Here is a 22,985-nt window from a genome sequence, read left to right as displayed (position 1 = left end):
TTTTTTTCTTATTTTTACCTTCCAGCGAGTGCCTCCCATTCCATGGTCAGACTCGGTTATAAAGCGTCCAAAGTCAGACCAAACCACAGAGAATGTTGTAGTGAGGAAATCTGATGGGAAACGATTTCGAAAGTTGCCTCCTCCCAGCCATAAACCCTCTGCCACCCCTAAAAAACCAGCTGCACCCACCCATTTAGACTTGACCTCTATACGTCAACAATACCAAAGGTTAAAGGCTAGCTCAGGTTTGTAAAGACTTTGCTCATAATGCATTTATACCGACGTGCAGATATTTGTAGGTCTGATTACCAAACACAATTAATTATGGGATTGATTTAACATTGTTGTAATGGACAATATTTACGTTGGTATGAGAGTACTTCCATTACAACAATGAGACCATAACTCGTTGGGATATCAGACTTGTAAATAAGCACCCATTGGTTCGAGAGTATGTCCATTCAACAATGAGACCATAACATTTAGGATGTCAGACTAGTAAAACATGTACCATATCCAAAGCGCTTCAAAATGCTGTCTTATATCTTCTATAACAGGGAGGAGAAGTTGGATGTCAAAAAACTGGTTCCTATTTCTTTGGAAGTGTAAAACTACTCTTTTCACACATCCCCACTCAACTCAGATGTAAATGGGTTACTGGTTATATGCAGTGATGGATGTTATATTAGTACAAAAATGACGACTAAAGGGCAACCGATACTGTATGAAATTAAAATAAGGTTCTATTTTACCTGCTGTGGAAATAAATGAAAAATTATGAAGCCCTTTGAGCATGGTAATCCCGTGGAAATGCGCTATATACTGGTCTATAATTATTTCTTTATTTACAATGTAACTCGTGTTCAAACAGATTCCAGTCAGGACGGCCAGCCAGTGCCTGAGACAACCCAGGTGGAGGACGACGATGACTTGTACTGGGAAGGGATGACCGATGTCTCATCACCACCACCGCCCCCAAAGAGACCAGTCAATGAGGTCAGCAGGGCATCACAACGGATTTCTCTCATGTGAGTCTTAAAGCAAGACATTGGCTGAAGTGACTTGGGGGGGGGGGGGGGAACTAACTGCTAGAAGCAGTGAATTGGAAAAAGTCGTGTCCTAAAAATGAACAAAATAACTCTAAACACGGAATGGTTTGCCTTGGGCTCAATACACTTCTTCAGTCAATAATAGGAAAATGTTAAAAAGTTGATAGGTACATAACGTTATTTCCAGATAAATAGAAGACTAGGAGAAAAGATCTTGGTACGTCTAGTCGGCAAAGTTATAACCTTTTTAACTTTTTTGTTTTTGATTGACGAATGATTTTTAGCCTGAAACGTTCAGTTTTGAGTAGTTTGTTGTTGTTCACCTTCTTCCTTTTTTTTTTTTTTTTTTTTTTTTTTTTTTTTTTTTTTTTTTTTTTTAAGCTTTTATTTTGGCAGTGTCTTGGCATACATATTGCGGGTAATTTACCTGTCTATTCAAAATTTGTCAATTTATGAACCTTTTGTACACTTTTCATTTTGCTTTGTTTTGTTTGTCATCTGTTTTGAGTCACTATAAAGTCTGTGAGAGAGGGGAGAGACAGACAGAGCGAGAGAGAGAAGAGAGAGAGAGACAGACAAAGGGAGAAAGAGAGAGGGGATACAGAAATAAAGATAGAGAGAAGGGGAGAAAAATATAGAGATAGAGAGAGAGAAGGGGGAAGAGGTAGAGAAAGTGTGAGACAGGCAGACAGACAGAGAGAGAAGAGGGAGAAAGAGACCGGGGGGGGGGGGGGGGCAGAGAGATAGAGGGAAGGGGAGAAAAAGAGGTAGAGATAGAGAGAGAAGGGGAAAGAGGTAGAGAGATAGACAGACAGAGAGTCTGTGGAAAAGGCTCTTCAATCACATTCTCTCAACATACACAGGTGTAAAATGAGTGTCTGGCTGTTAAGTGTTCTGTGTTTTAAAAAAAAATAAGGTGTCTTACTTCGTCTTAATGATAAATGTTGCTGTTAGCTAGGAACCCCTTGTAAAGCACTTTGAGCCTATATAGTGGATATTGCTCTAATATGAGTTTTATTATTTGGGCTTTGATACCTTTTTTTGTCATCATTTAGATTTAGAAAAAATAATATACGAAATGTCCCTTTTGGAATGTTTTAAAGGCAATCTTTTTAAAAGACAAATAGCATTCATCAATTTGATCACGAAGGAATTGATACCATGTTGTTTGTTTATCTCTCTTGTAGACCTGACATGACTGCAGAAGAGGAAGAGGGTGAAGAACTCCCGGTCTATGATGACACGCCCATTGAGGAAGGTCAGTTGACATTTTAGAGCAGCGGTCAAAAGGCAGCGTTTAATAGAGAGAAAAATGCTCAATGTATTTTATATTTATTGTCTTAATCAAGTTCTTCTATTTCCAAGGCCTCATAACCATATTGCTAGAGTAAAGGGAGTTGTTGATTTGAATTATCAAAAGCCTTGTTGACAAGGCTATCAGAACTGTATTGGAAACTTTGCTCTCGCCCAAAAACTTATATTACTATTTCCTATTACCAGAATGATTACCTATAAATGGCCTCTAGTTTTGATATGGTTAATTTTGAAAGTTTTGAGTCGAATATATGGTAAATAATAAAGTTTATAATGAAGATGAGCAGAGGAAAGCCTAGGAGAGTGGATGGGGAGAACAACCACAGAGGCAGGATGCATAGTACAGTTGAAAATCAGAAAGGAATTTTGTTGGGCTGTTTGGGAGGCTACATCCAAAAATGAACTGCCTCAAAGAAGAGGAACGAGAAGAACATGATTAATTGAAAAACTTCAGCAACAATTATAACAATTATAATATTATGAAAGAAATGTTACAAAGAATTCATTAAATAATTTATGTTTGAAAATTAATAGATAAATACGGAAATGTATATAGCACATTTCCATGGATTGACCATGCTCATAGCGCTTCACAATATTACACATATTTCCCAATTAGACCATATGGAACCTTAATTCTACCTTATTTCTATTTCATGCCATACCAGTTGCTTATCTGTGTTTTTTGTATTATCACTCTTACAATATCCGTCACTGCCTATATCCAGGTACTCATTCACATCCGAATCAAGTATCACAAATGTAATTATGAATGGAAACTTCACAGTATAATATTATCAAAAATGACTCTTTGTTCAATGATGATTCTATTCGAAGTTGAATAAAATAAACTCCGAAGTAAATGAGTATCTCGTTTGGTGCAGCACTCTACCATGTTTGAATTGATGTTTAATTGATTGGAAAGTACTGCAATGACGAAATGAGCAAAGGAAGGCCAAGGAGAAGGGTGATCTCAAGACATAATATATTGGAAGTAGAGAACAACCACAGAAGCAGCACACATGGCACAGTTGAAAACCGGATAGGAGTTTTGTTCGGCTATTTGGAAAAAATTTTAATTGATGAAATTGTATTTTTAACATGTAATGCTTTTAACACTGTGCAGTATTGTAGGAAGTATCCAGAGCTGCCACTGAGCAGGAATGAGCATTATGGAAATAATTTCCATCATTATAAATATGTGGCCCATTGCTTCAAACCGGTATTATGTCAGAGTTAACCCAATGCCGAAAAGTGATTTAATCAGTGAAACTAACCAGCAATTTTGAGATTATAAAAAAAAAATTATTTTTTTTTCACTTTAAGAAACAAGGTCCATTCTCTTGAATTAAAGAAACAACTTAAGCTCGATTTTCATATTTTGACTGTTCATTCAATTTTCGCCATTCAAATCATCCTGACATAATACCGTTTTTAGCCAGAAGGTCACTTATGTTCTTTACGTATCGATAATGTCATGAATTCTAATGACAATATAAGTCACCAAATTTTATTTGATCAAATTTCAGAATTCTACGTTGATGCCATATCTGAAAAACCTGTAAGTCTCTTTCGTTCGTTTTTTTTTAATTTTTGTTTTTTTTTCACCAATGACTACTTAGGGCGAGTTGGCCTTGTGGAAAGAGAATTCCTTCAACTCCACAAAGACATCCATTCCACCAAAACAACAATTTAGATAGCACAATATTTCCTCAAACAACTTCACACATACACTAGAGATTTATCACAGCAGCAATTACAGAATTCCAATATGCAATACACACACACACACACACACACACACACACACATTCACAAAAGCGTATCTTGCAGTTGGTTTTTTTTTTCCTTCAGATCATCAGGCAATGGAACAGCCTCTCGCAATAAACTTTTGGGCATTGAAAATAGTGACAACTTCAGCAAAACATTACAATTCTATTTCTCCCAGATGCTCATAATTTGTGTAAACGTCAGCAGCTAATAGCAAAAGGTCTTTTGTGGATATAGCATTAACCTTAGGTTCAAGCCTGACTGTAGGCATCTCGTCTTTTACTTAATCAAGAATCCAGGCCTCTAATGCTCAGTTTGTGGCGCTGTAATTTGTGGCTGAGGCATTGGTTATATCAGTCTTTTCTCAAGGTAGACTCGAAAGTAAACATTTTCCCTGAGGGTAATAAAGGAAATTCTATTCAATAGATAGTTATATAAAACCTAATATGTAATTCATAGATTTGAGACAAAAAACTTTATTCCAAGTTTTATAAAAAAAAATTTTAAAAGATGATTTGATAAACTTTTGTAATTTTTTTCTTTTACATGATTTTATTTTTAAATGTTTTTTTATATTTCATGTTTTTTCCACAATAGTGCACTCCCCCGACTAAATGCCCAGTTTTCTCAATGACATGGAAATGTTTCCAAAAGAACTGAAAGTGACATTACATCAATTTTTTAAAAAATCAAGGCACAAATGATATAATTTCGTAATTTTCATTTCAATATCCTCTTCCTCCCCTTCCCACTTCTGAGATAACTTTTCAAAATCTAATATGTGACCCACTGCCTCGATATGGTATTATGTCAGGTTGAACCAGATGTCGTAAGATGAATTTTAAGTTAATATGTTCTGAAATGGGAAAGTTTTAGGGGGTTTTTTTCTCCCAGGAAACGACTCTTTCTCTCCCTTTATGAAACAAAGAAAGTGAAACCAAGTCTCAGATTTTTAGCTATGAATTCAATTTGTAGTATCCCTATCATCTGTACATAAGACTTTTTAGGTGATTGGTCACATCTGAATATTGCATCTTACAAAAACTGTCATGCTTTGATATTCCTGAATACTTCTCTTCTTTTTTTTTTCAGAGCGACCGAGAACCAAACACGTGAGTATAGTGTTTGAATCGGATTCAGTTGAAAGATTCTAAAATTTTATTTTACCGTTTAAAATGTTGTGTCTCATTCCGTTGGCTCTATTATTCCATTATTGTTTTTAACCCTTATAAGATAAAATAAACTTAATTGCTTTTTTATGCAAATTATAAAGACAAAATTATGAAAACTATAATGTGGAAATTTTGATAAATTTGTCAAGGATGGATTTTACATGAATTTAACTTGCCTCACACTTTTTACTTGTTTTGTTTTGTCCATGACTCATTTATAAATGGGGAAATTTCTAATTTGCATTCATCAGAATTTCTTGCCAATAATTTCACTATTAATTTTTTATTTCTTTACTGTGCCATAAAATTTGCATGTTGAAAGGTTTTGATACAGTCTGAGACATGAAATAAAGGGAAGTGTATTTATAAATCTGATTCCCCTTCCTCCCATCCCCCTAGCAATGCATTAGTATTATGCCTCCCACCCCATTTCCCAACCAAGTTAGAGTATTGCTAACATCATGACAAGCATTGATCATCAGATTTCGAATACAGCAATGTATTCTACCCATCCCCATAAATGGTAACATGTTATGATGTAAAATTTACAAAAACAGTATGCGCATCGGTGTTGATGGAGCATCACCCTGAATCGTATACCTATATGTTCGCATGGTTACGATCCAATGTGATGCGTTTCTTCTTCTCTTACTAGACTATCCTCTTCTTGTTGTGATTGTTTTTTGACAGGATATTTTTTTCGTAAATCTCTGCCTTTGTTCTGGTTATTTATAATAGCTTATGAATTTAGGTTATGATTTGATTACATTTGTACTATTTTTGTTAGTGTAGATTGCTTGTTTTTGTTTCAGCGTCTCTCATATAACCTCAATTGTGTTGGAGAGACCTAAGCAACAAAAAACAAACAAACAACAAGTAGCGCTAGTGGTCAGTGTACGACACTCACTTTTGGATCGGAAGGTCCTAGCGCTAGTTGAGTCCTTGGAAAAGGCTCTTTACTCACATTCTCTCACCGTACTCAGGTGTAAAATGAGTACCTGGCGTTAACAGCGTTGTCTCTGTCTGAAAAAATTGTAATATTGCCTCCTACGTGTTAAGTGTTACTGTTGGCCATGGACCTCTTGTAAAGCGCTTTGAGCACGTTTAGTGGATATTGCGCTCTCTAAAAAAAAGCTCAGAGCTCAATGACATCAGATTGTCAAACTTTAAATATATCTTAAGTTAAAAAAATTTGAGCTTTATATATATGTTAAGTAGGTGTCAAACTATAAATATATCTTAAGTAGAGCAGATGACTAGTAGTATCATCGTTTTGTTTTGTTGACTTTTTTTTTTTTAATTTTTTTATGAAAATGAATATTACAGCTTCAAAAAAGAACATAATACCAAACACAGAACGGTTCGGGCTCAACAGAAAACAATAAAAACATAAATTTATTACCTAAAAACCAGATAGACGTAGAGAAAAAGTAATGTATTTATGTTGTGATTGTTATTTTTTGTGGTTGAAGAAGGGTTTTGAGCCCAAAATGTTATGTTTTTGGTATTTTGTTCTTTTTTTAAACTGTTATATTCATTTTTATTTTTTATTTTTTACAGTCCACCACTTCTAACAGCTTTGTATCACTTTGACTTGATTTTTAAAAAGAAGTGTTTCAATCAGAAATAACGAAACCAGAATCGTTTGAAGGATAAAAGATTTCATGCACTTTTGCATTTTGGAATCTGAATTTTGTTCTCACCGCACTCTCACAAGCTCATGCAGCGATTGTGAACATGTCCAGAATGTTAAAAAAAAAAAAATAAATAAAAATAATAGTCTAAGAATCATATATTGTTATAATATCAAATTGGTGTACCACCAGTAGGCCAGAGTCACAGAGGTGGTTTATATAACAAGATTTCACTGTAATAGACTGTGTATTGTAATAAAAACTGTTTTCTTTGACATTACAGAAGTACAAGCAGTGAACCGACAGAGACAGAACAAGAGAAGAAGAAAAGGTTGAAAGAGGAGGCTGCTGCTCGAAAGAAGGAGGAGAAGGAAAAGAGAGATAAAGAAAAGAGGGAGAGAGAAGAAGAAAAGAAGAGGAAAAAGGTAATTCTGTATATTATATCTTATCTATGAAGCTATTTCTGCCTTAACACACACCCCTCCCCTTCCAGAATTTTCTTGATGAAACAGAGACAGCAAATTTTAAGAATTTTCCTATGTCTTTCATCCCCCTACAGAAGATAGTCTTAAGGAATGTGTTAGAAATGATTTCAAATTGACGATTATAAATGAACCATGCCCCAATGTCCTTGTCCTTGTCTTTTTGTATTGAATGGTTGTTTGTTATGATGCAGAAAAGGGTTCACAATGGAAACATGTACTTTTGAGAATAATAAAGCAATGAAATCAGGAGCTCTGAGACTTGATCACCAATCAAAGCAGGCTGATTTTTAGGGATGATTTTTTCTCTTGTAGTTTTCTTCTGCTTTGTCTGGCAATGTTCCATACACTCCGTTTCGGATTTCTCAGTGATTTCAGCATTGTCTGAATATTATGAATACAATATTTTTAAAATGAATCGTTTGTGAATCATGATATCTACCCTCATGCCCCATCAATTGTTGTGCCTTCTACAGCTTTATTCTCTAGTCAAAGGTTATGAATTAAGTTTACAACTTTTTACAAGTCATAGAAGGTCTTTTATGGAAGAAGTTTACTTGAATAGATATAATTTGAATAATTTATGTATATTTATTTTTCTGGGTTATACGTTTGATTGCTTTTTATTTTTGCTTTTTTTGTTTCCTGGTGGGGGGGGGGGGGAATCAGGATTTGTTTGATATTTGTTGTTTTTTTGTTTTTTTGTTTGTTTATAATGTCATGAGTGTTACTTTAGATCAATTTATGACTGGCTATATTATTTTAACTTCCTTTTACTACTTTTTTTTCCAGAAAGAAGAAGAGGAAATGAGGCTAAGAAATAAATTCAATGTGAGTATTCATGTCACTATTATAAAATCAGCTTGTTAAGATTTATTTTAAAATTTGGATAGCACAAGAACCATGTAATGTGGTTTGGCTCTTTGTATATTTGGAATTGATTAAATCCAATAATAAAGGGTAACAAAAACATGGATATCTTAAAGTCAGTAAAAGGAAAATGCCTCATATTAACTTTAAGCTTTAAACCAACTATTGTGTAAAATATAGTAAATATGTAACTCACTGACCCAAGCTGGAATCATGTTGGGATGAGCTGGGTATTTGAAATTTGAAGTAGAATGAAAAATTCGGTTTATTTCTTTTTGCTATGGTTGAGAATAAATACAAATTCTCACATTGCAAAAAATTCAAATTTAGTATTTATTATTTTGATTATAAATTCATTTTTCATGGACTGATCCATTCCGACATTATACCGTTTTGATAGAGTGAGTCATATCTGACACTTTGCCAAAACATCATTCAAGAATCATTTGATATGAAAAATCATCATTTTTCATTATAAAGATATTTCTAAAAGCTGTGATCAAATTTAGTTTCCATCAGTTTAAGATGAAATGAATTATGAAATTAATCCAAAAAGTGGGTGTCTTTTCCCCAAAATTACAGCAGTACTAATATTTTATACTGTCAAAAAACTGTTAACAAAGTTTACATACTTTTTTTTTGCCCCAACTACTAAATTACAGTAGTTTATTTAATTATTCTATATAAAACTTGTTTGAGGATCTAAGCATAAAAGACAATTGAGCACAAAATGGTAAATTATAAGATATGGTGGAATGACTGATATTAATTCCAGTTAAAACTCCCATTTTTTATAAAATTCTAAGTAGCGGGGCTAGGATGGTAAAAAATACTTTTGGAATCTGTATTAAAAGTGATTTTGTTATAATTGTTACTAATTGCAATGATTAATTTTTCTCAAATGGCATTAGTTGACAGGAAATGAGAAGATGGTGGGTGAAGGCGTCATCAAGCAAGATGCAAGGGCAAGTGGTCTCAATTTAAAGGTCAAGAAGGGTCAGATAGTGACCATTGTCCGGCTAGACTCCAACCCCCCAAACAAGTGGCTGGTCAAGGTTGATACACAATGTAAGTTATTACAAGATAATTAAAGATCATTACATAAATTCTCTTTATTGATTCCCAAGTAGAACGACTGCTCGAAGACTGGGATCCTAAAAATACTTACAAATGGATGAAATTGAAAAGTCTTTGGATGGAATCAGTACATACAATAGATGTTTGATGTGTAAACCCGTAGACAGCAAAACAATAAACAGAAGATTGCTGAAATTTTATTTTTTTTTACTCATTTTTACACAAGAATTTTTATTTTAATATCAGTCATTTGAGATGACCTCACAATTAGTCACACAGTCTCAAACTTGAGTCTCCTCTAAATCATTTGTAATGCTCAGCAATGTGGTCTTGTGGTATGATACTCGCCTTTGGATCAGAAGGTCCTGAGTTTGAGTCCACTATGAACGGCGCATAGTTAAGTCCTTATAAAAGACTCTTTAGTTGCCATCTCTCACAGTTCTCCGGTGTAAAATGAGTACCTGGCCGTTAACAGTTTGTCTCTTTCAGAAAAAATGTAATATCGCCTAACAGGCATCATGTCTTGTCCTACATGCTAAATGTTGCTGTTGGCTAGGGACCCCTTGTAAAGCGCTTTGAGCATATTTAGTGGACATTGCGCTATATACATGTTCGTTTAGGGGGGGGGGGGGGAGGTGTTTCATATAATATGTCATGAGTGTTTTTTTGTTATTTTTGTTAATTGACAGTGGGTTATGTGGATAGTCAGAACATTGAGGTGGACCCCAGCATCATTCGGCAGGTAAGGATTTTATACATCATACAAGATTTGTAGTCAAAGTAAATACCAAGCTGATAGAAGCTGTGGACTAACGAAAATTGAATATAACAGGTACAAAAAAAAAAGAACAAAATTTTAAGCACAGGATGTTACAAGCTCAAAACCATGTTTCGGCCAAGATCAAAAACAATTAAATTGATAAAACTTCACTTGACATTGAAGTGTTATTATTTTGATTGTTTTTGTTGTATGAAGAAAGGCTTGGAGCCTGAAATGTTCTATACAGATTGTAAGTGAAGTTTTATTTTTCCAATTATTTTCATTTTTGGCTGATTAAGAGTTTTGAGCTCAAAACGTTCTGAATTTGTTCTTTCTTGAAGGTGTTATATTCATTTTTGTTCAATAAGATTTCTTGTCAAGGTGTGACAAAGATTTTAAAAAGATATCCCTTAAAATGGCTTGTTTGTGGTTTTTGTCCTCTGCATTCCAGTTTTATCCTTGGTTGATTTTAATTTCCTCCCTCGTGTGTTTAGTTTGTTTCAAAGATTGTTTAGTGGAAGTTTCCTGATATAATTCAACATTTGATTTTCCTTTGGGAATGTTTTTAATGACATAAAATAAAGTGAGAAGAGAAGTGCCAGAAGACAATAGTAATTATAAAAACTTGTTGCAGTTATGGGAATCAGACTCGCCAGGGGTGGATGACTTTGATTGGAAAGCATCCCTCTAACAGGCTGGTGGAGTTGCCATATCAGTTTGGTTCTGAGTTTGATTCCCATCACCGCAAAAAGTTGTTATCATCTTCTGTCTTCTAGGACATCACTACTCACTTCATTTCATGTTATTAATTGTTTGCTCCACTTATCTTTCTGAATGCCTTTTACCTGCCTTTCCCTTTTGTCCCTTCCTGACAATGTTATTTATCATGCATTTCATACAATGTTAACGGTTATTTAGGACAACTGACCTTGCATTTGAAGTCAGTTATGATTATATTGGGAAGGATTTCGAAGAATATTTTATCTAGCATGTCCATTTTTATAGATCTATCGACAGAAGGAACATTTTTCCTATCATTCTTGACGCTGTTCCACAGTTGTTTTTTATGATTCTATTCAACAAAAAAACAAAACAAAAGGAAGAAGAAGAAAATTAAATTTCACTAATACAAGTTTTGTCTGTCAATGAGGATATTAAACTGGTCTCCTCTGGTAATGTCTGTGCTCGAAAATGAAAATGAAAAAATAATTGCATTTATTTGGAGTTTTTTAAGGTATGGTTGGGTATGCACTAAGCTGTCAGGGATACTTTTAAATAAGAAAGTGAATTATTTTTTAATCTCATCTATTACAAGTTATAAACCAATGTAATAGGCTATACAGTTTATGAATTACGTCTATTATTCTTGACAAATGAATTTCTTCAAATTAATTATAAACTTTATATGAAACTGTTTGTAGTTTAATCCTTTAACTTCTTTATAGATAGATAGACAAAATGCAACTATTCTCATCTATCATCTACAATATTATTCCATCTTATCATCTATTATCTACATTATTATCTATTTTCATCTTTCATCTATTCATCCCTCACCCCCTAAAAAAAACTAAAATAAAACAGGTGTCGAAGGTAACAAAGAACATTTGACATTCTTTCTGCCATTGTTTGTTTTGCACAGTGTTAAATAAATAGTTGATAGAACCCTTTTTCTTTGGATTTGGTGAATGTTTTGGATGGACATTAAAAAAGTTTATAACTCGATTTTCAGATAAAATTCTGAAATTTTTTTAATGACGACATCGTGCCAAGAAAAACAAAATACGAAAATAGGATTTTGGTCATTGAACCTCAGACCTTGTCATTGCTCTAGAGTAGTACTAACACCACATTATGGATTTTACTCTATTGCTGAGAGTATTCATTGTTCACATTCTATAAAAAGATTACAATTGTGATGTTGTGAACACCACAGTCAACCTTTATTTAAAATCCCACAAATCCAATAAAACGGGGTTGTATTTTTTTCGTTCATTTGATTCATCTACGTTATTGTTTTGCTTTATTTTATTTGTTTTTTATATTGATTCCAATTTCGTTAAATAAAATTTTAAAGCATTTTTTTTGTTTTAGATAATTCTTATCTCAAGTCAAAGTGAATACTAAGCTGGTAGAAACTGTAGACTGTAAAAAGCAAAGTACAGAAATGAATATCACAGCTTCAAAAAAGAACAAAATACCAAACAAGGAATGTTTTGGGCTCGTTGAAATGTTCCGTGTCTTGTATTTTATGTCTTTTTTAAAGCTGTAAAAATTATTTTTATACATTACTCAGTTAAACTTTATCTTTTTTTTTTTGTCCAAGGAAAGCAGTCTGTGTTAACTATTCATTGCCTGCTTCTCTCTTTACGATTTTCATCAATGACAATAAAGTTATAGGATGGAATATCAGTAAAAAGCAATGCCTGTCAGATTTATTCATGTTGTAATAGATTTGTATTCTATTGTTGCTTTATCTGCGTTTTTTTTTTTAATTTACTTTTATTGTTGCATTATCAACCCTTTTTTTTTCTTCAAATTTATACTTTTAGTGTTGCTTTGTATTTTGTTTTGTAATTTTACTTAGCTTTTTATGTTTTTATTTTGTTTATTGTCATATTTATGAAAAGAAAAATCTGGGGTCGTCTTGATTTGTTGAAATATGAAGTTTTAAAGTTTTTGGCCATTTTGAAAATTGGCATTTTCTACGCAAACAACAAGATTTTATAATTATTTTATGAGAGAAGCAGCGGTATTGTGTCGAAGACTGTCGTGATTGTGAGATTTGGTCACTATACACCGATAGATTAAAAGTCAATAGTGCTTTTATCTGCCTTCAAAATGGTCCTTTGAAAAAGAAATGTAAGGATCATGATGAGGAGTTGTCCTGAGGATTTGTATTCTATTGTTGCTCTGTCTACATTTTTTTTAATGTCATGGTGCCAGGTAGTTTTAAACAAACAGGAACAATTTCTTGCTGTCCTTTGAAAAGGATGTTAGTTTATAGCAAAGAACTTTTCATCAGATCTAACAACTCCGATTTTTTTTAGAAACTCAGTTCTTGTGAATGTCACTCGTTATCCCAATTGGTGTATGTTCCTTACTATTTCTTTTGTAATAGCACCTTACAGGATCATGGCTCGTTCTACATTTTAAGTGTTGCTATTTGCTTGGGACTCCTTGTAAAGCATTTTAAGCGCATTTAGTGCACATTACGTTATATAAAAGCTCGCATAAATTGTCCAGAGCTTACACATAGCAGGATACATTGCGCTAAACAAATGTGCATTGTTGTTATTGTATTTGGTTGTTTTTCGTTGTTATTTTTACTATTATTATTATTATTATTATTATTATTATTATTATTATTATTATTATTATTATTATTATTATTATAATTAATTTTATTATTATTAATATTATGCCTGTATAAGCAGACTACATTGCATTTGTTTACAAAAGATAAGCTTGATTCACATTCAATGTCTTGTGAAGAAATACACGCGTTAGAAAATCATATAGACTGGGTAGTTGCAGTTAAAGCTGACTAATCCCCCCCCCCCCCCCCCCCCCCCCCCCCCCCCGCTCTCCCAGCTATCATCTAGACATATCAGCTGACCTTGTCTTCATGTCACAGCTTTTTTGATCAAAATTATTCTTTTGCTTTTTTTTATCTCTGAGAAAGTCATATTTAGATAATGATGAAGTCGGTAGTTGGAATGCTGCTTAATCAGAGCAGATGCTTAATTGGAACAATCTGTCTGTGTGACAGAATCTTTTCTATATAATTTCTTCGGTTAATTGGAGCACAAGCTGATTAATTAAAATCAGAGTTTCACAAACTTCTTTTTTTTTTTTTTTTGCCATTTTTCTTTCACACCGCTAAACAAAATGTCCTTTATTGAGAGAAATAATAATAGTATTTTTGTGGACTCATAATCAATAGCGACATTGAGTTCCTTTTGACTTATTTGCTAGACTTTACAAATTGATCCTCTTGGGAAGCAATGAAAAGGCAAGAAGAGCGCAGATTATGATGCAAGTGTTTTTATTTTTGGTTTGTTTTTGACGAGTACAGGGTATTGAATGAAATTGTGTACACACAACAGTGGGCAAATCTTTATGTCCTTGATTTCTATTGGATGTCTATGGGATATTGTCATAACAATTCAATATAAATGAGTCATTGGATCGTTGGTCTTTACATTGTGGCGACGCATATGAAATGTTGAATATTATGGAAAATGGAAACCACAATTGTAGACAAGCAACTGAAAAGAAGTTCAGAATCCCTTTGTTATTTTTGCTACAATTACTTCATCACTACAAATGCTATAATAGTTACTGCATGTATGTTCCCGTTATGAAGTCATTCAAAGGAATTGGATAAAGGGAAAGCTGCTTAATTGGATTGATTTATACGTATTAATGTAAGGGGCTTCGACATTTTATGGAAAACTCTGCCTATACTAATCAAAACAATCTAATATCATTTTTTTATTTTTGCCTCAACCCTGTGTCAAGGTCATGCTCCATTATTTCCTTGATTCAAACTGTAACCTGGAGAAATCGCTGGCCCTTTTAGCAGCAAGGCAGACAACTCTGATTGTAAAAGAAACAAATTTATTTTTACATCTATTATATCAACAATCAGTAGCGGTGATGGGGGTTATTGTTTTATTTAATTTTTTCTCTGTACATATACCTCAGTTTATCACTTGGATTGCCTGAAAGGCATGTACTTATATGCAGGTCTGATAACAATGTTGAATTAAGCCCATGATTGTGGTGGGTTACCAGACCTGCAAATATGTACATGTAGGTCTGTACCAAAATGCATGATATCCAATTGGGCTATGATTAATTTTTTAAAATTATTTCTCAGTAAATATTTGCATGGCAGTCTATGTATCCATTACCCGGTGAAAAAAAAAATGTCATTATATTTGGAATGGAAACACCTTTAGTCTTTGTTCAAAATTTTTACAACAGGAGAAAATACTCTTTTGCAACATAAAATATTACAGAATTACAGAGACAATATATCCACATAATGAAGATAGATAAAAATGAATAACTGAAATGACTTTCTGTATTTTGATCTGATAAATGTAATAATTTATCATTTTTTCTAAGCCAAGGTGTACTTATTTGCAGGTCTGATAATCCAAATTGTTATAGTCTCATTGCCATACATAGTGGAAATACTCCTAAACCGAGATTAAATATTGTCCACAACAATGTTCAGTCACGACCATAATTGTATTCGGTTATCAGAACTCCAAATTATGCACATTGATAGAAATGAATAATGAAATCCTTGCATTGAATAAATGAAGAGACTTTCACAAATTTTGAACCTAAAAATATAAAAGTTTATTGTCCGTGTTTTCAAAATTCAATAACAGATAGATGAAAAAACAATTGAACATCAAGTCATGGAATGCGTTTTAACTCGCAATTATAATAAACAAAATGTTTATTGTCATGTTTGCTTTTATATAATCTGGAATGTGGTGTATGGTACCTTAATATGTAGATGCAATGGGTCCATACAAATATAACGAAAGACATTTCTGGTTCCGACAAACATGAATTTGATTAAGAATAAGGTTTTGACAGCTCAATCCAGAAACTTCTAAGAGATTGTGCTTTCATAATGTTGGAAATGTTTGTTGTCTGTTATTCATAATTTTAGAAACGGCAAAAAAGCTTTTGTTGCAGTCAACTATATATCTAGAAACAAGCTTATACATTTTATCATTTGGTCAATTTGGAACTTAATTCAAATTAATTAAATTAAATAATTTCAACTTAAAGCACTTGAATATCAATGCGTATTCAATGTTTTATCATGTGTAAGATAAAACCAGAAAATGGACACATTGTCAAAGGGATAGGGCTTTTTCGATATCTTCATCGATACTACTCATTAAGGTTGAAATTAGTGAGTACTCTATACTTTTTGGCACTTAATTGATATTCCATGCGTGTCTTGTTTTGACTTTGTTATGAATAAAAGCCACTCTTTTATTCATTTATAAGAAAAACAAATTGTCATTTAAATTAAGGAATATTTGATGAACAATTCCACCGACTATGCAGACTCTTGCCTTACCAAATAGTCTGTGATAGGCACATTTAAAAGGATTCCTAACTCTTGAATTTCAGATTTGTTAATTTAATGGGAAACCAGCATGCATTTTTGTTTGTTTTCAATTTGTTTTTTGGGGGTTTTTTTTGTTTGTTTGTTTTGTTTTTTGGGGTTTGTTTTGTTTTTTTTGTTTTTTTTCTATGTTCTTTTTGTTTTTAATTGCTAAATTATTTTTGTTTTGATGCTAATGGTGCTGAATGTTTTTATTTTGAGGAATAAAGTGGATATTATGTCATGTTTATGTTCCTGTTTTTCAATTGATTTTCGTCATGAGTTTCAGATTCAATATTTACATGCATCAAATTTTTGTAAATAATGAAGGGCAAGAATAAGTCCTTTTTTAAAAAAATGTTCATTTAATTATTGATTTAGCATTACACTCAAGCCATATCATTATGTATAGCAATATTAATGATAGCAACCTGATGTCTTTGAACTCATTTGGAATTTACATAAAAAACACTTGATATTAATTTAACATTTTCTTCCACGTCCCTTGTCTTAGATGAATTTCATATGAATAAAAACTACAATTAAAAACTAATACAATATTCATTTGTTTTTGTTTTGTTTTTCCCCAGGCAATGACGGGTCAAACCGATGAGTAAGTATTAAATTAAATGGTTTCTAATTTGATTCACAATATTTACAAAATGTTTTTTGATTTTACACACAATAAGTGTAAAAACGCTTCTATTTATACACACATTAAGAGTAAAATGGTTTCTAGTTTTACACACAATATGTATAAAATGATTTCTAGTTTTACACATAATTATTATAAAATGTTTTCATGCAATAAGTATTAAGTGGTTTTAATTGTACTCACAATTAATATTAAATGGTTTCTAGTTTGACGCACAATAAGTATTAAATGGTTTCTAGTTTGACACACAATAAGTATTAAATGGTTTCTAGTTTGACACACAATAAGTATTAAATGGTTTCTAGTTTGACACACAATAAGTATGAAGCAGTTTCTAGTTTTACATACAATTAGTATAAAATGATTTCTAATTTTAAACACTATAAAAATAAAATCTTTATCATTTGACATACCACTTACCTTACCTTACCCGGGTTCCATCTCTTTCCAGAGGTCGGATGTCATGGCCTTCCATCCTTCACGGTCCATTGCAGCCTCGTTACAGTCTGCCATGCGCCGTCCTGTAGCTTCCTTGATGCCATCTGTCCAGGATTTCCTTTCTCTTCCTCTGCCTCTCTTTCCTTCAATTCTTCCCTCCATTATCCTTTTTTCGAGACTATCATGTCTTCGCATATGTCCAAAATATGACAGCTTTTTGTGCTTCACAGTCAAAAGAAGTTCTTTTTGTTTTTGGCCCATTAGGTCGAGGACTTCGATGTTTGTTTTTCTTGCTGTCCAAGGTATTTTCAGTATTCTCCTGTACGTCCACATCTCAAAAGCTTCAATACGTTGTTCTGTCTGTGCGGTTAGTGTCCACGTTTCACAACCATAAAAGAAAATGGACCACACATAGCATTTGGTGCATCTCATTCATGTTCTGATGGAGATATTTGTGTTGTTGAGGATTGGCTTTAGTTTCATGAACGCATTTTTGGCCAGCATTATTCGTCTCCTGATCTCTTTGTCAGACTTTGCATCGGCTGTTACCAACTGCCCCAAGTACGTGAACTCCTTTACTTGTTCCACTGGACACTCTTCTATTTCTATTCTATGTCTATGGCTCTTTCTTTTTTGTTATCACCATTGTTTTTGTCTTCTTCGCATTCATGAACAGCCCCTTTTCTTTACTCTCTTCATTCACTTTTGAAAGTAGCTTCTGTAGGTCTTCCTTACTTTCCGCCAACAGGACAGTATCGTCAGCGTAACGTAGATTGTTGATGTTGTGGCCACCAACCTTCAACCCTTGTGCTGTTTCTACTTGCCGAAAAATAGACTCTGTGTATAAATTAAACAAGCAAGGAGACATAACACACCCCTGGCGTACTCCTTTCTTGATTTCAATTGCATCTGTTGTATCTGCCTGCACTTTTATCTGAGCCTTTTGCTGCCAGTACAGATTAGCGATTAGAGCCACATCATTCTCTTCCACACCTATTGCCACAAGGTCCTGGATAAGTTTCTGATGACTAACAGAATCAAATGCCTTTGAGTAGTCGATAAAACAGGCATATATGTCTTTTTGGACCTCTAAGTATTTTTCTGACAGGATTTTTAAGTCGAAAATTGCCTCCCTGGTGCCACTGTTCTTTTTGAATCCAGTTTGCTGTTCTGAAATCTCACGATCTACTTTTGACGAGATTCTTTTCAGGATTATTGTCAGGAGGAGTTTCAGTAGATGGCACATAAGACTGATTGTTCTGTAGTCCGAACACTCAATTGCACCCGCTTTCTTGGGTAGCAGTATGAAGATAGAAGTGCGAAGGTCTTCTGGGATGTGCGTTGACTCGTATATTTCATTCATAAGGTCCGTTATCACATCAACGCCAAATTCACCCAGTGCTTGCAGCATTTCTGTTGACACCCCATCTATTCCATTTGCCTTCCCTGTTTTCATGCAGTATAGGGCTTTCTCTACTTCTGATCTTAGGATTGTGGGTCCCCGTAGAAAGGACTGTATATGGTTGTCACCTCTGTCCGCATTGAATAGCTCCTCCACGTATTCTTTCCATCTATTGGCGATTTCTTCTACCTCAAAGAGGAGTCTACCTGATTTATCTTTGATGCAACCGCCAGATTGAGCGTTTTTATATGTGAATTTCTTGATTTCAGCAAACATTGGTCCAGGGTTTCTCTCATGTGATAGCTTCTCAATACGGTGGCACTTTTCATCAAGCCAGTCTTCTTTAGCCTGGATACACTTTTTCTTTACTGATTTGTCCAGTTCATTGTACCTAGGGGTACCCTTTGAATGTTTCCGTTCTCTCATAAGATTCAAATTCCATAATAAACACCATATTCAAACAACCAAAGAGGCGCCTATACACTTGGAAGAGCCCAGGAGATATATACAGAAACCAAATAGATTATTTTCTCATCAAAACCAGATTCAAAAACTGTGTGATCATTTGACATACAATAACTAGTTTTACACAAAAATAAGTGTTACATGGTTTCCTGTTTTACACACATTTCTGTTTGACTGGAATGTCATCCACAAACACACCATAACAACAAGAAAATGCTGGGTGGGGTCTTCTGACCTCCAGTATTGGGCAAAGAGGTCACTTGTTGTGATTTCTATCCCCCCTGTCCGCTTTCTCTCTCCATGTTGCTCTGTATTTGTTTTGGATTGAAATTGCTTGGGGTTTTTTATGGTCCTGGTGTGATCCTTAGCTTGGAGGGAGTATAGTATCTTTGTATAGTATAGGATCTTATTTTGAGAGATGATACTTTTTCCTTGAAAATCATCTCTCTGTTATGTACTAAGTTATTAATTATAGTTATAATTTTTGAATGCATTGTACTTTGTAACATTTGAGTTTATCCTTCATAGCGGGAGTGTTTGCTTGTGCTTGGATGGGACTTTTGGGTATTGTCAAAATAGGCACATTGATGGATTGCTCATGGAATCTTCTGTTCTCTTTTTGAATTAGTCCCCTTTGTCTTGCTTTTTCTTTGGTGCTTTTAACTCCAGATCTATAGCACTTCCTCAATATAATCTTCCTTTTTTCTGACGCTGAAATTACCTAATATTGTCACATGCGCTGCATAACTCCTGAAAACAAAACACACACACACAAAAACAACTGACAAACACTTCCGACCTGCTGAATCTCTACTTTTTCTTAAGCAAAAATTACTGAACAACTTTGGCCATTATGGAAACAAGTACGATTGCATCATGTACAAGCTTATGAAGAAAGCCCAATTTCGCTTTTTTTTTTATGTGTACACTTGTTAGCTCTGAAATGGATGGTGAATTGTAGAATTGTGTATTCCAGTATTTGGCAGGTGAAGCCTGAGGGGAGATAATCAAATACCTACAATTTATATAAAAACTGACAAAAATTGAATAAGAAAAGGCTTTGGATTGAAACAGTATTATTTCAAACCGAACCTTCTCCATTTTCAACTTTTCATGACTATTTTTCTGATCCCAGGCTTCAGGTATCTCCCATATTTTATTTCTGCAGGGACTTTGACCAACCAACTTACGATGACGTGCCAGAAGAAAATGGTCCTACCTCAGGCATGCCTTTACTGCATGAAGAGGAAGACGGAGGTGAGTGACTGGATTTTGTGTTTAAACAAGTATTTCCTGTTTTGAGACATCATTATTATGAAACCTCTAATAGTTTGAAATACATATGTTTATTTAATGACTTGTGGAATGGTTATTGTTGGTAATGTAATTATTATTATTATTATTATTATTATTATTATTATTATTATTTTATTATTATTATTATTATTATTATTATTATTATTATTATTATTATTATTATTATTATTATTATTATTATTATTATTATTATTATTATTAACTTGTCATTGATGGAACACTTAGTTTATTAATATTCAATATGCAAGCTGATTAAGCAAATAGATTTTGTATATTTTTAGTTATTGTGTAAAGTTGAAATAATTTCATAAATTAATGACTTATACCTTCTTGATTTATCATTCACCAAGCATAATTATATTATTTTGAGTAAAAAAATTCAGACAACGCTAAAGGCACTGCTTGCCAGGACTGTTTGATTGCAACAGTTTTCTAATTGCCTTGAATTCAGCAAACTTGAGTTCTAGGAAAAGGCTCTATACACGCATTCTCTTACCTTACTCAAGTGTGAAATGAGGCTCTGGTTGATCTTTGTCAATAAAAAATTTTAGTAGCACCTTACAAGCATCATGTGTCATCCTACTTGTTGAGTTTTCCTGTTGACTTAGGATGCCCTTAAAAGCGCTTAGAACACGTTTATTTGATAGTTCTCTTCATAAAAGCTAAAGTTTTGGGTTAGTTTTATCTTTTTTATATAATTTTGATAGAACACTTGCAGAGTGCTTTAAAGATTTCTTTAAGTATTTATACAGACATCAATAAAGTTTGTCCTCTCATTCTATTTTCAGAGGAAATTTATGAATTCTGTGAATAGCAGGCCTCGGGACTCCCTGTCTATTCCAGCATCCAAATTCCAGAACATTTGTCTTTATTTCCATCATGGATGAAATTGTACTCAACATTAATTACAAGAGAGATTGAAGATTTGTGCCTGCTTCAAGTTTGTTGTATGTCAATACAAAATGTCTTTACGGAAATCGTCATCAATGCAACTAAAAACTCAAAGTGCCTAAGTGAGCCAATCAAAATGTAAAGAAAATATTGAGGGAAAATACGGCTCATAAAATGAAATAATACATCAAAAAAAAAGAGAAAAAAAAAGAATGTTTTGGTCCTTGACCTTCTTGATGGGACATACAAAACAAGCAGAATATAGGGAGGGAGGGGGGGGATTTTTTCCATCATTTTCTGCTTGACTGACCCCCAAGAAAGGTCAAGGCCCTAAACGTCGTTTTTTTGTATTGCTTCATTGTATAGTATGAGCCATATTTACCCTCTATATTTTCTTGATAATTATCAGGGTGACATTATATGTACGCTATAGTGTCAGACAAAAGACTTCACAGACAAACTTCACATTTTTTTAAAAATTCTGACCAGAAGATTTTCTACTTCAATGATTCAAAATAACTTTCAATTTGTCAAAAATGATTAAACCTGAGAAGTCTAGTCAAAAGGTTGAAGAGTTTTTGATGTTATAGATTATCTAAATTTACCATGGCTTATATTTTAAAAATGTCTGTTTTTTTCATTTTTGCATCAATCAGTAAGTCAGGTTCAAGGACAGTAAAGTGTTGGAATTATCTTTCTCTTTATAAATAGATAAATTGTTTTTATGGACCACAACATCTAGCTGCTTAGTTTTCACTTTATCTCTTTAGTTTCATGAAGTATTTGTTTTGATAACAATACAGGTCCTCTTACAAGGAAAATGATTGAAAAACTCCAGGAATGACTCAAAATGCTCCAAATCGGTTGCCGCAAAGTTACCCGCTGAGGGAAAGTGATCCCATTTGACGTTATATTGACTGTACAAAGAGTGTATTGAAATTGTGTATGTTGACAATGTTAATGCCTTGTAGACAAATGACATCCTGTAACGTTATAGGTTGGTTGTCTCAACAGATAAATCAACACAAGGATTTTATCATCCACTCTCGACATCAAGTGTTTGTATTTTTTAAACTAAAAACTCGCAGTCCCTAAAATGTTGCTACAGTTGATCAAATATTCATGTATTATATGATATAAACAAATGTTTTATGTTATTTCCTCTTTTTATTCTTTGTTGATTTTATGTTATATTTTTCAGACAAATTTTGTTGTCTTCAATCTTTTGTTATTTTTCCTTTCTTTTTTTCCTCATTTTTTTTCTTTCCTTTTTTCTTTTTTTTTTTTTTTTTTTTTTTTTTTTTTTTTTTTTGTGAATGTTAAAATTATTTTTTTTTTGTTGCATAAATATATTATGATTTATACAATTGATTTTTCCAAAAAACATTTCCATTCACCATTATTATTTATTTTCTCACTCATAAAATTCCAATTATTATCGTTTTTAAAGTTATTGTCACTGAGTCACGCTTGTTTACTGTTGCGACACACGTTGAAGCCATCAATAATATAAGGCCATCTCATCGCACCAGCTGTTGATTTTT

General features: G+C 33.3%; 1 protein-coding gene across 24 annotated transcripts in view; it reads left to right on the top strand.

Moving 5' to 3' along the window:
• The window catches only part of LOC144963132 (uncharacterized), a 75,038-nt gene extending 53,384 nt beyond the window's left edge, over positions 1 to 21,654 (top strand). For 15 of the 24 annotated variants that reach the window (XM_078896806.1, XM_078896811.1, XM_078896810.1 and 12 more), the window contains 12 exons: positions 26 to 245; positions 872 to 1,028; positions 2,237 to 2,307; positions 3,893 to 3,924; positions 5,226 to 5,245; positions 7,223 to 7,364; positions 8,214 to 8,252; positions 9,203 to 9,359; positions 10,058 to 10,110; positions 16,864 to 16,886; positions 20,402 to 20,490; positions 21,339 to 21,654. In XM_078896806.1, the coding sequence (XP_078752932.1) occupies positions 26 to 245; positions 872 to 1,028; positions 2,237 to 2,307; positions 3,893 to 3,924; positions 5,226 to 5,245; positions 7,223 to 7,364; positions 8,214 to 8,252; positions 9,203 to 9,359; positions 10,058 to 10,110; positions 16,864 to 16,886; positions 20,402 to 20,490; positions 21,339 to 21,364 (1,029 nt within the window). In that variant the 3' untranslated portion in view covers positions 21,365 to 21,654. Of the gene's footprint in view, positions 1 to 25; positions 246 to 871; positions 1,029 to 2,236; positions 2,308 to 3,892; positions 3,925 to 5,225; positions 5,246 to 7,222; positions 7,365 to 8,213; positions 8,253 to 9,202; positions 9,360 to 10,057; positions 10,140 to 11,712; positions 11,912 to 16,863; positions 16,887 to 20,401; positions 20,491 to 21,338 lie in introns of those variants that run through there. The other 9 variants (XM_078896802.1, XM_078896805.1, XM_078896803.1 and 6 more) reach the window with 2 other exon arrangements.
• Positions 21,655 to 22,985: the final 1,331 nt, after the last annotated feature.

This window comes from Berghia stephanieae, chromosome 1 (assembly GCF_034508935.2).
Source record: "Berghia stephanieae isolate SIO BIC M18660-M18661 chromosome 1, UCSD_Bste_1.3, whole genome shotgun sequence".
In the NCBI taxonomy this organism is placed as follows: Eukaryota; Metazoa; Mollusca; class Gastropoda; order Nudibranchia; family Aeolidiidae; genus Berghia; species Berghia stephanieae.
The sequence above is the reverse complement of the archived record's forward strand: the minus strand, read 5'-3'. Positions and strand labels throughout refer to the sequence as shown.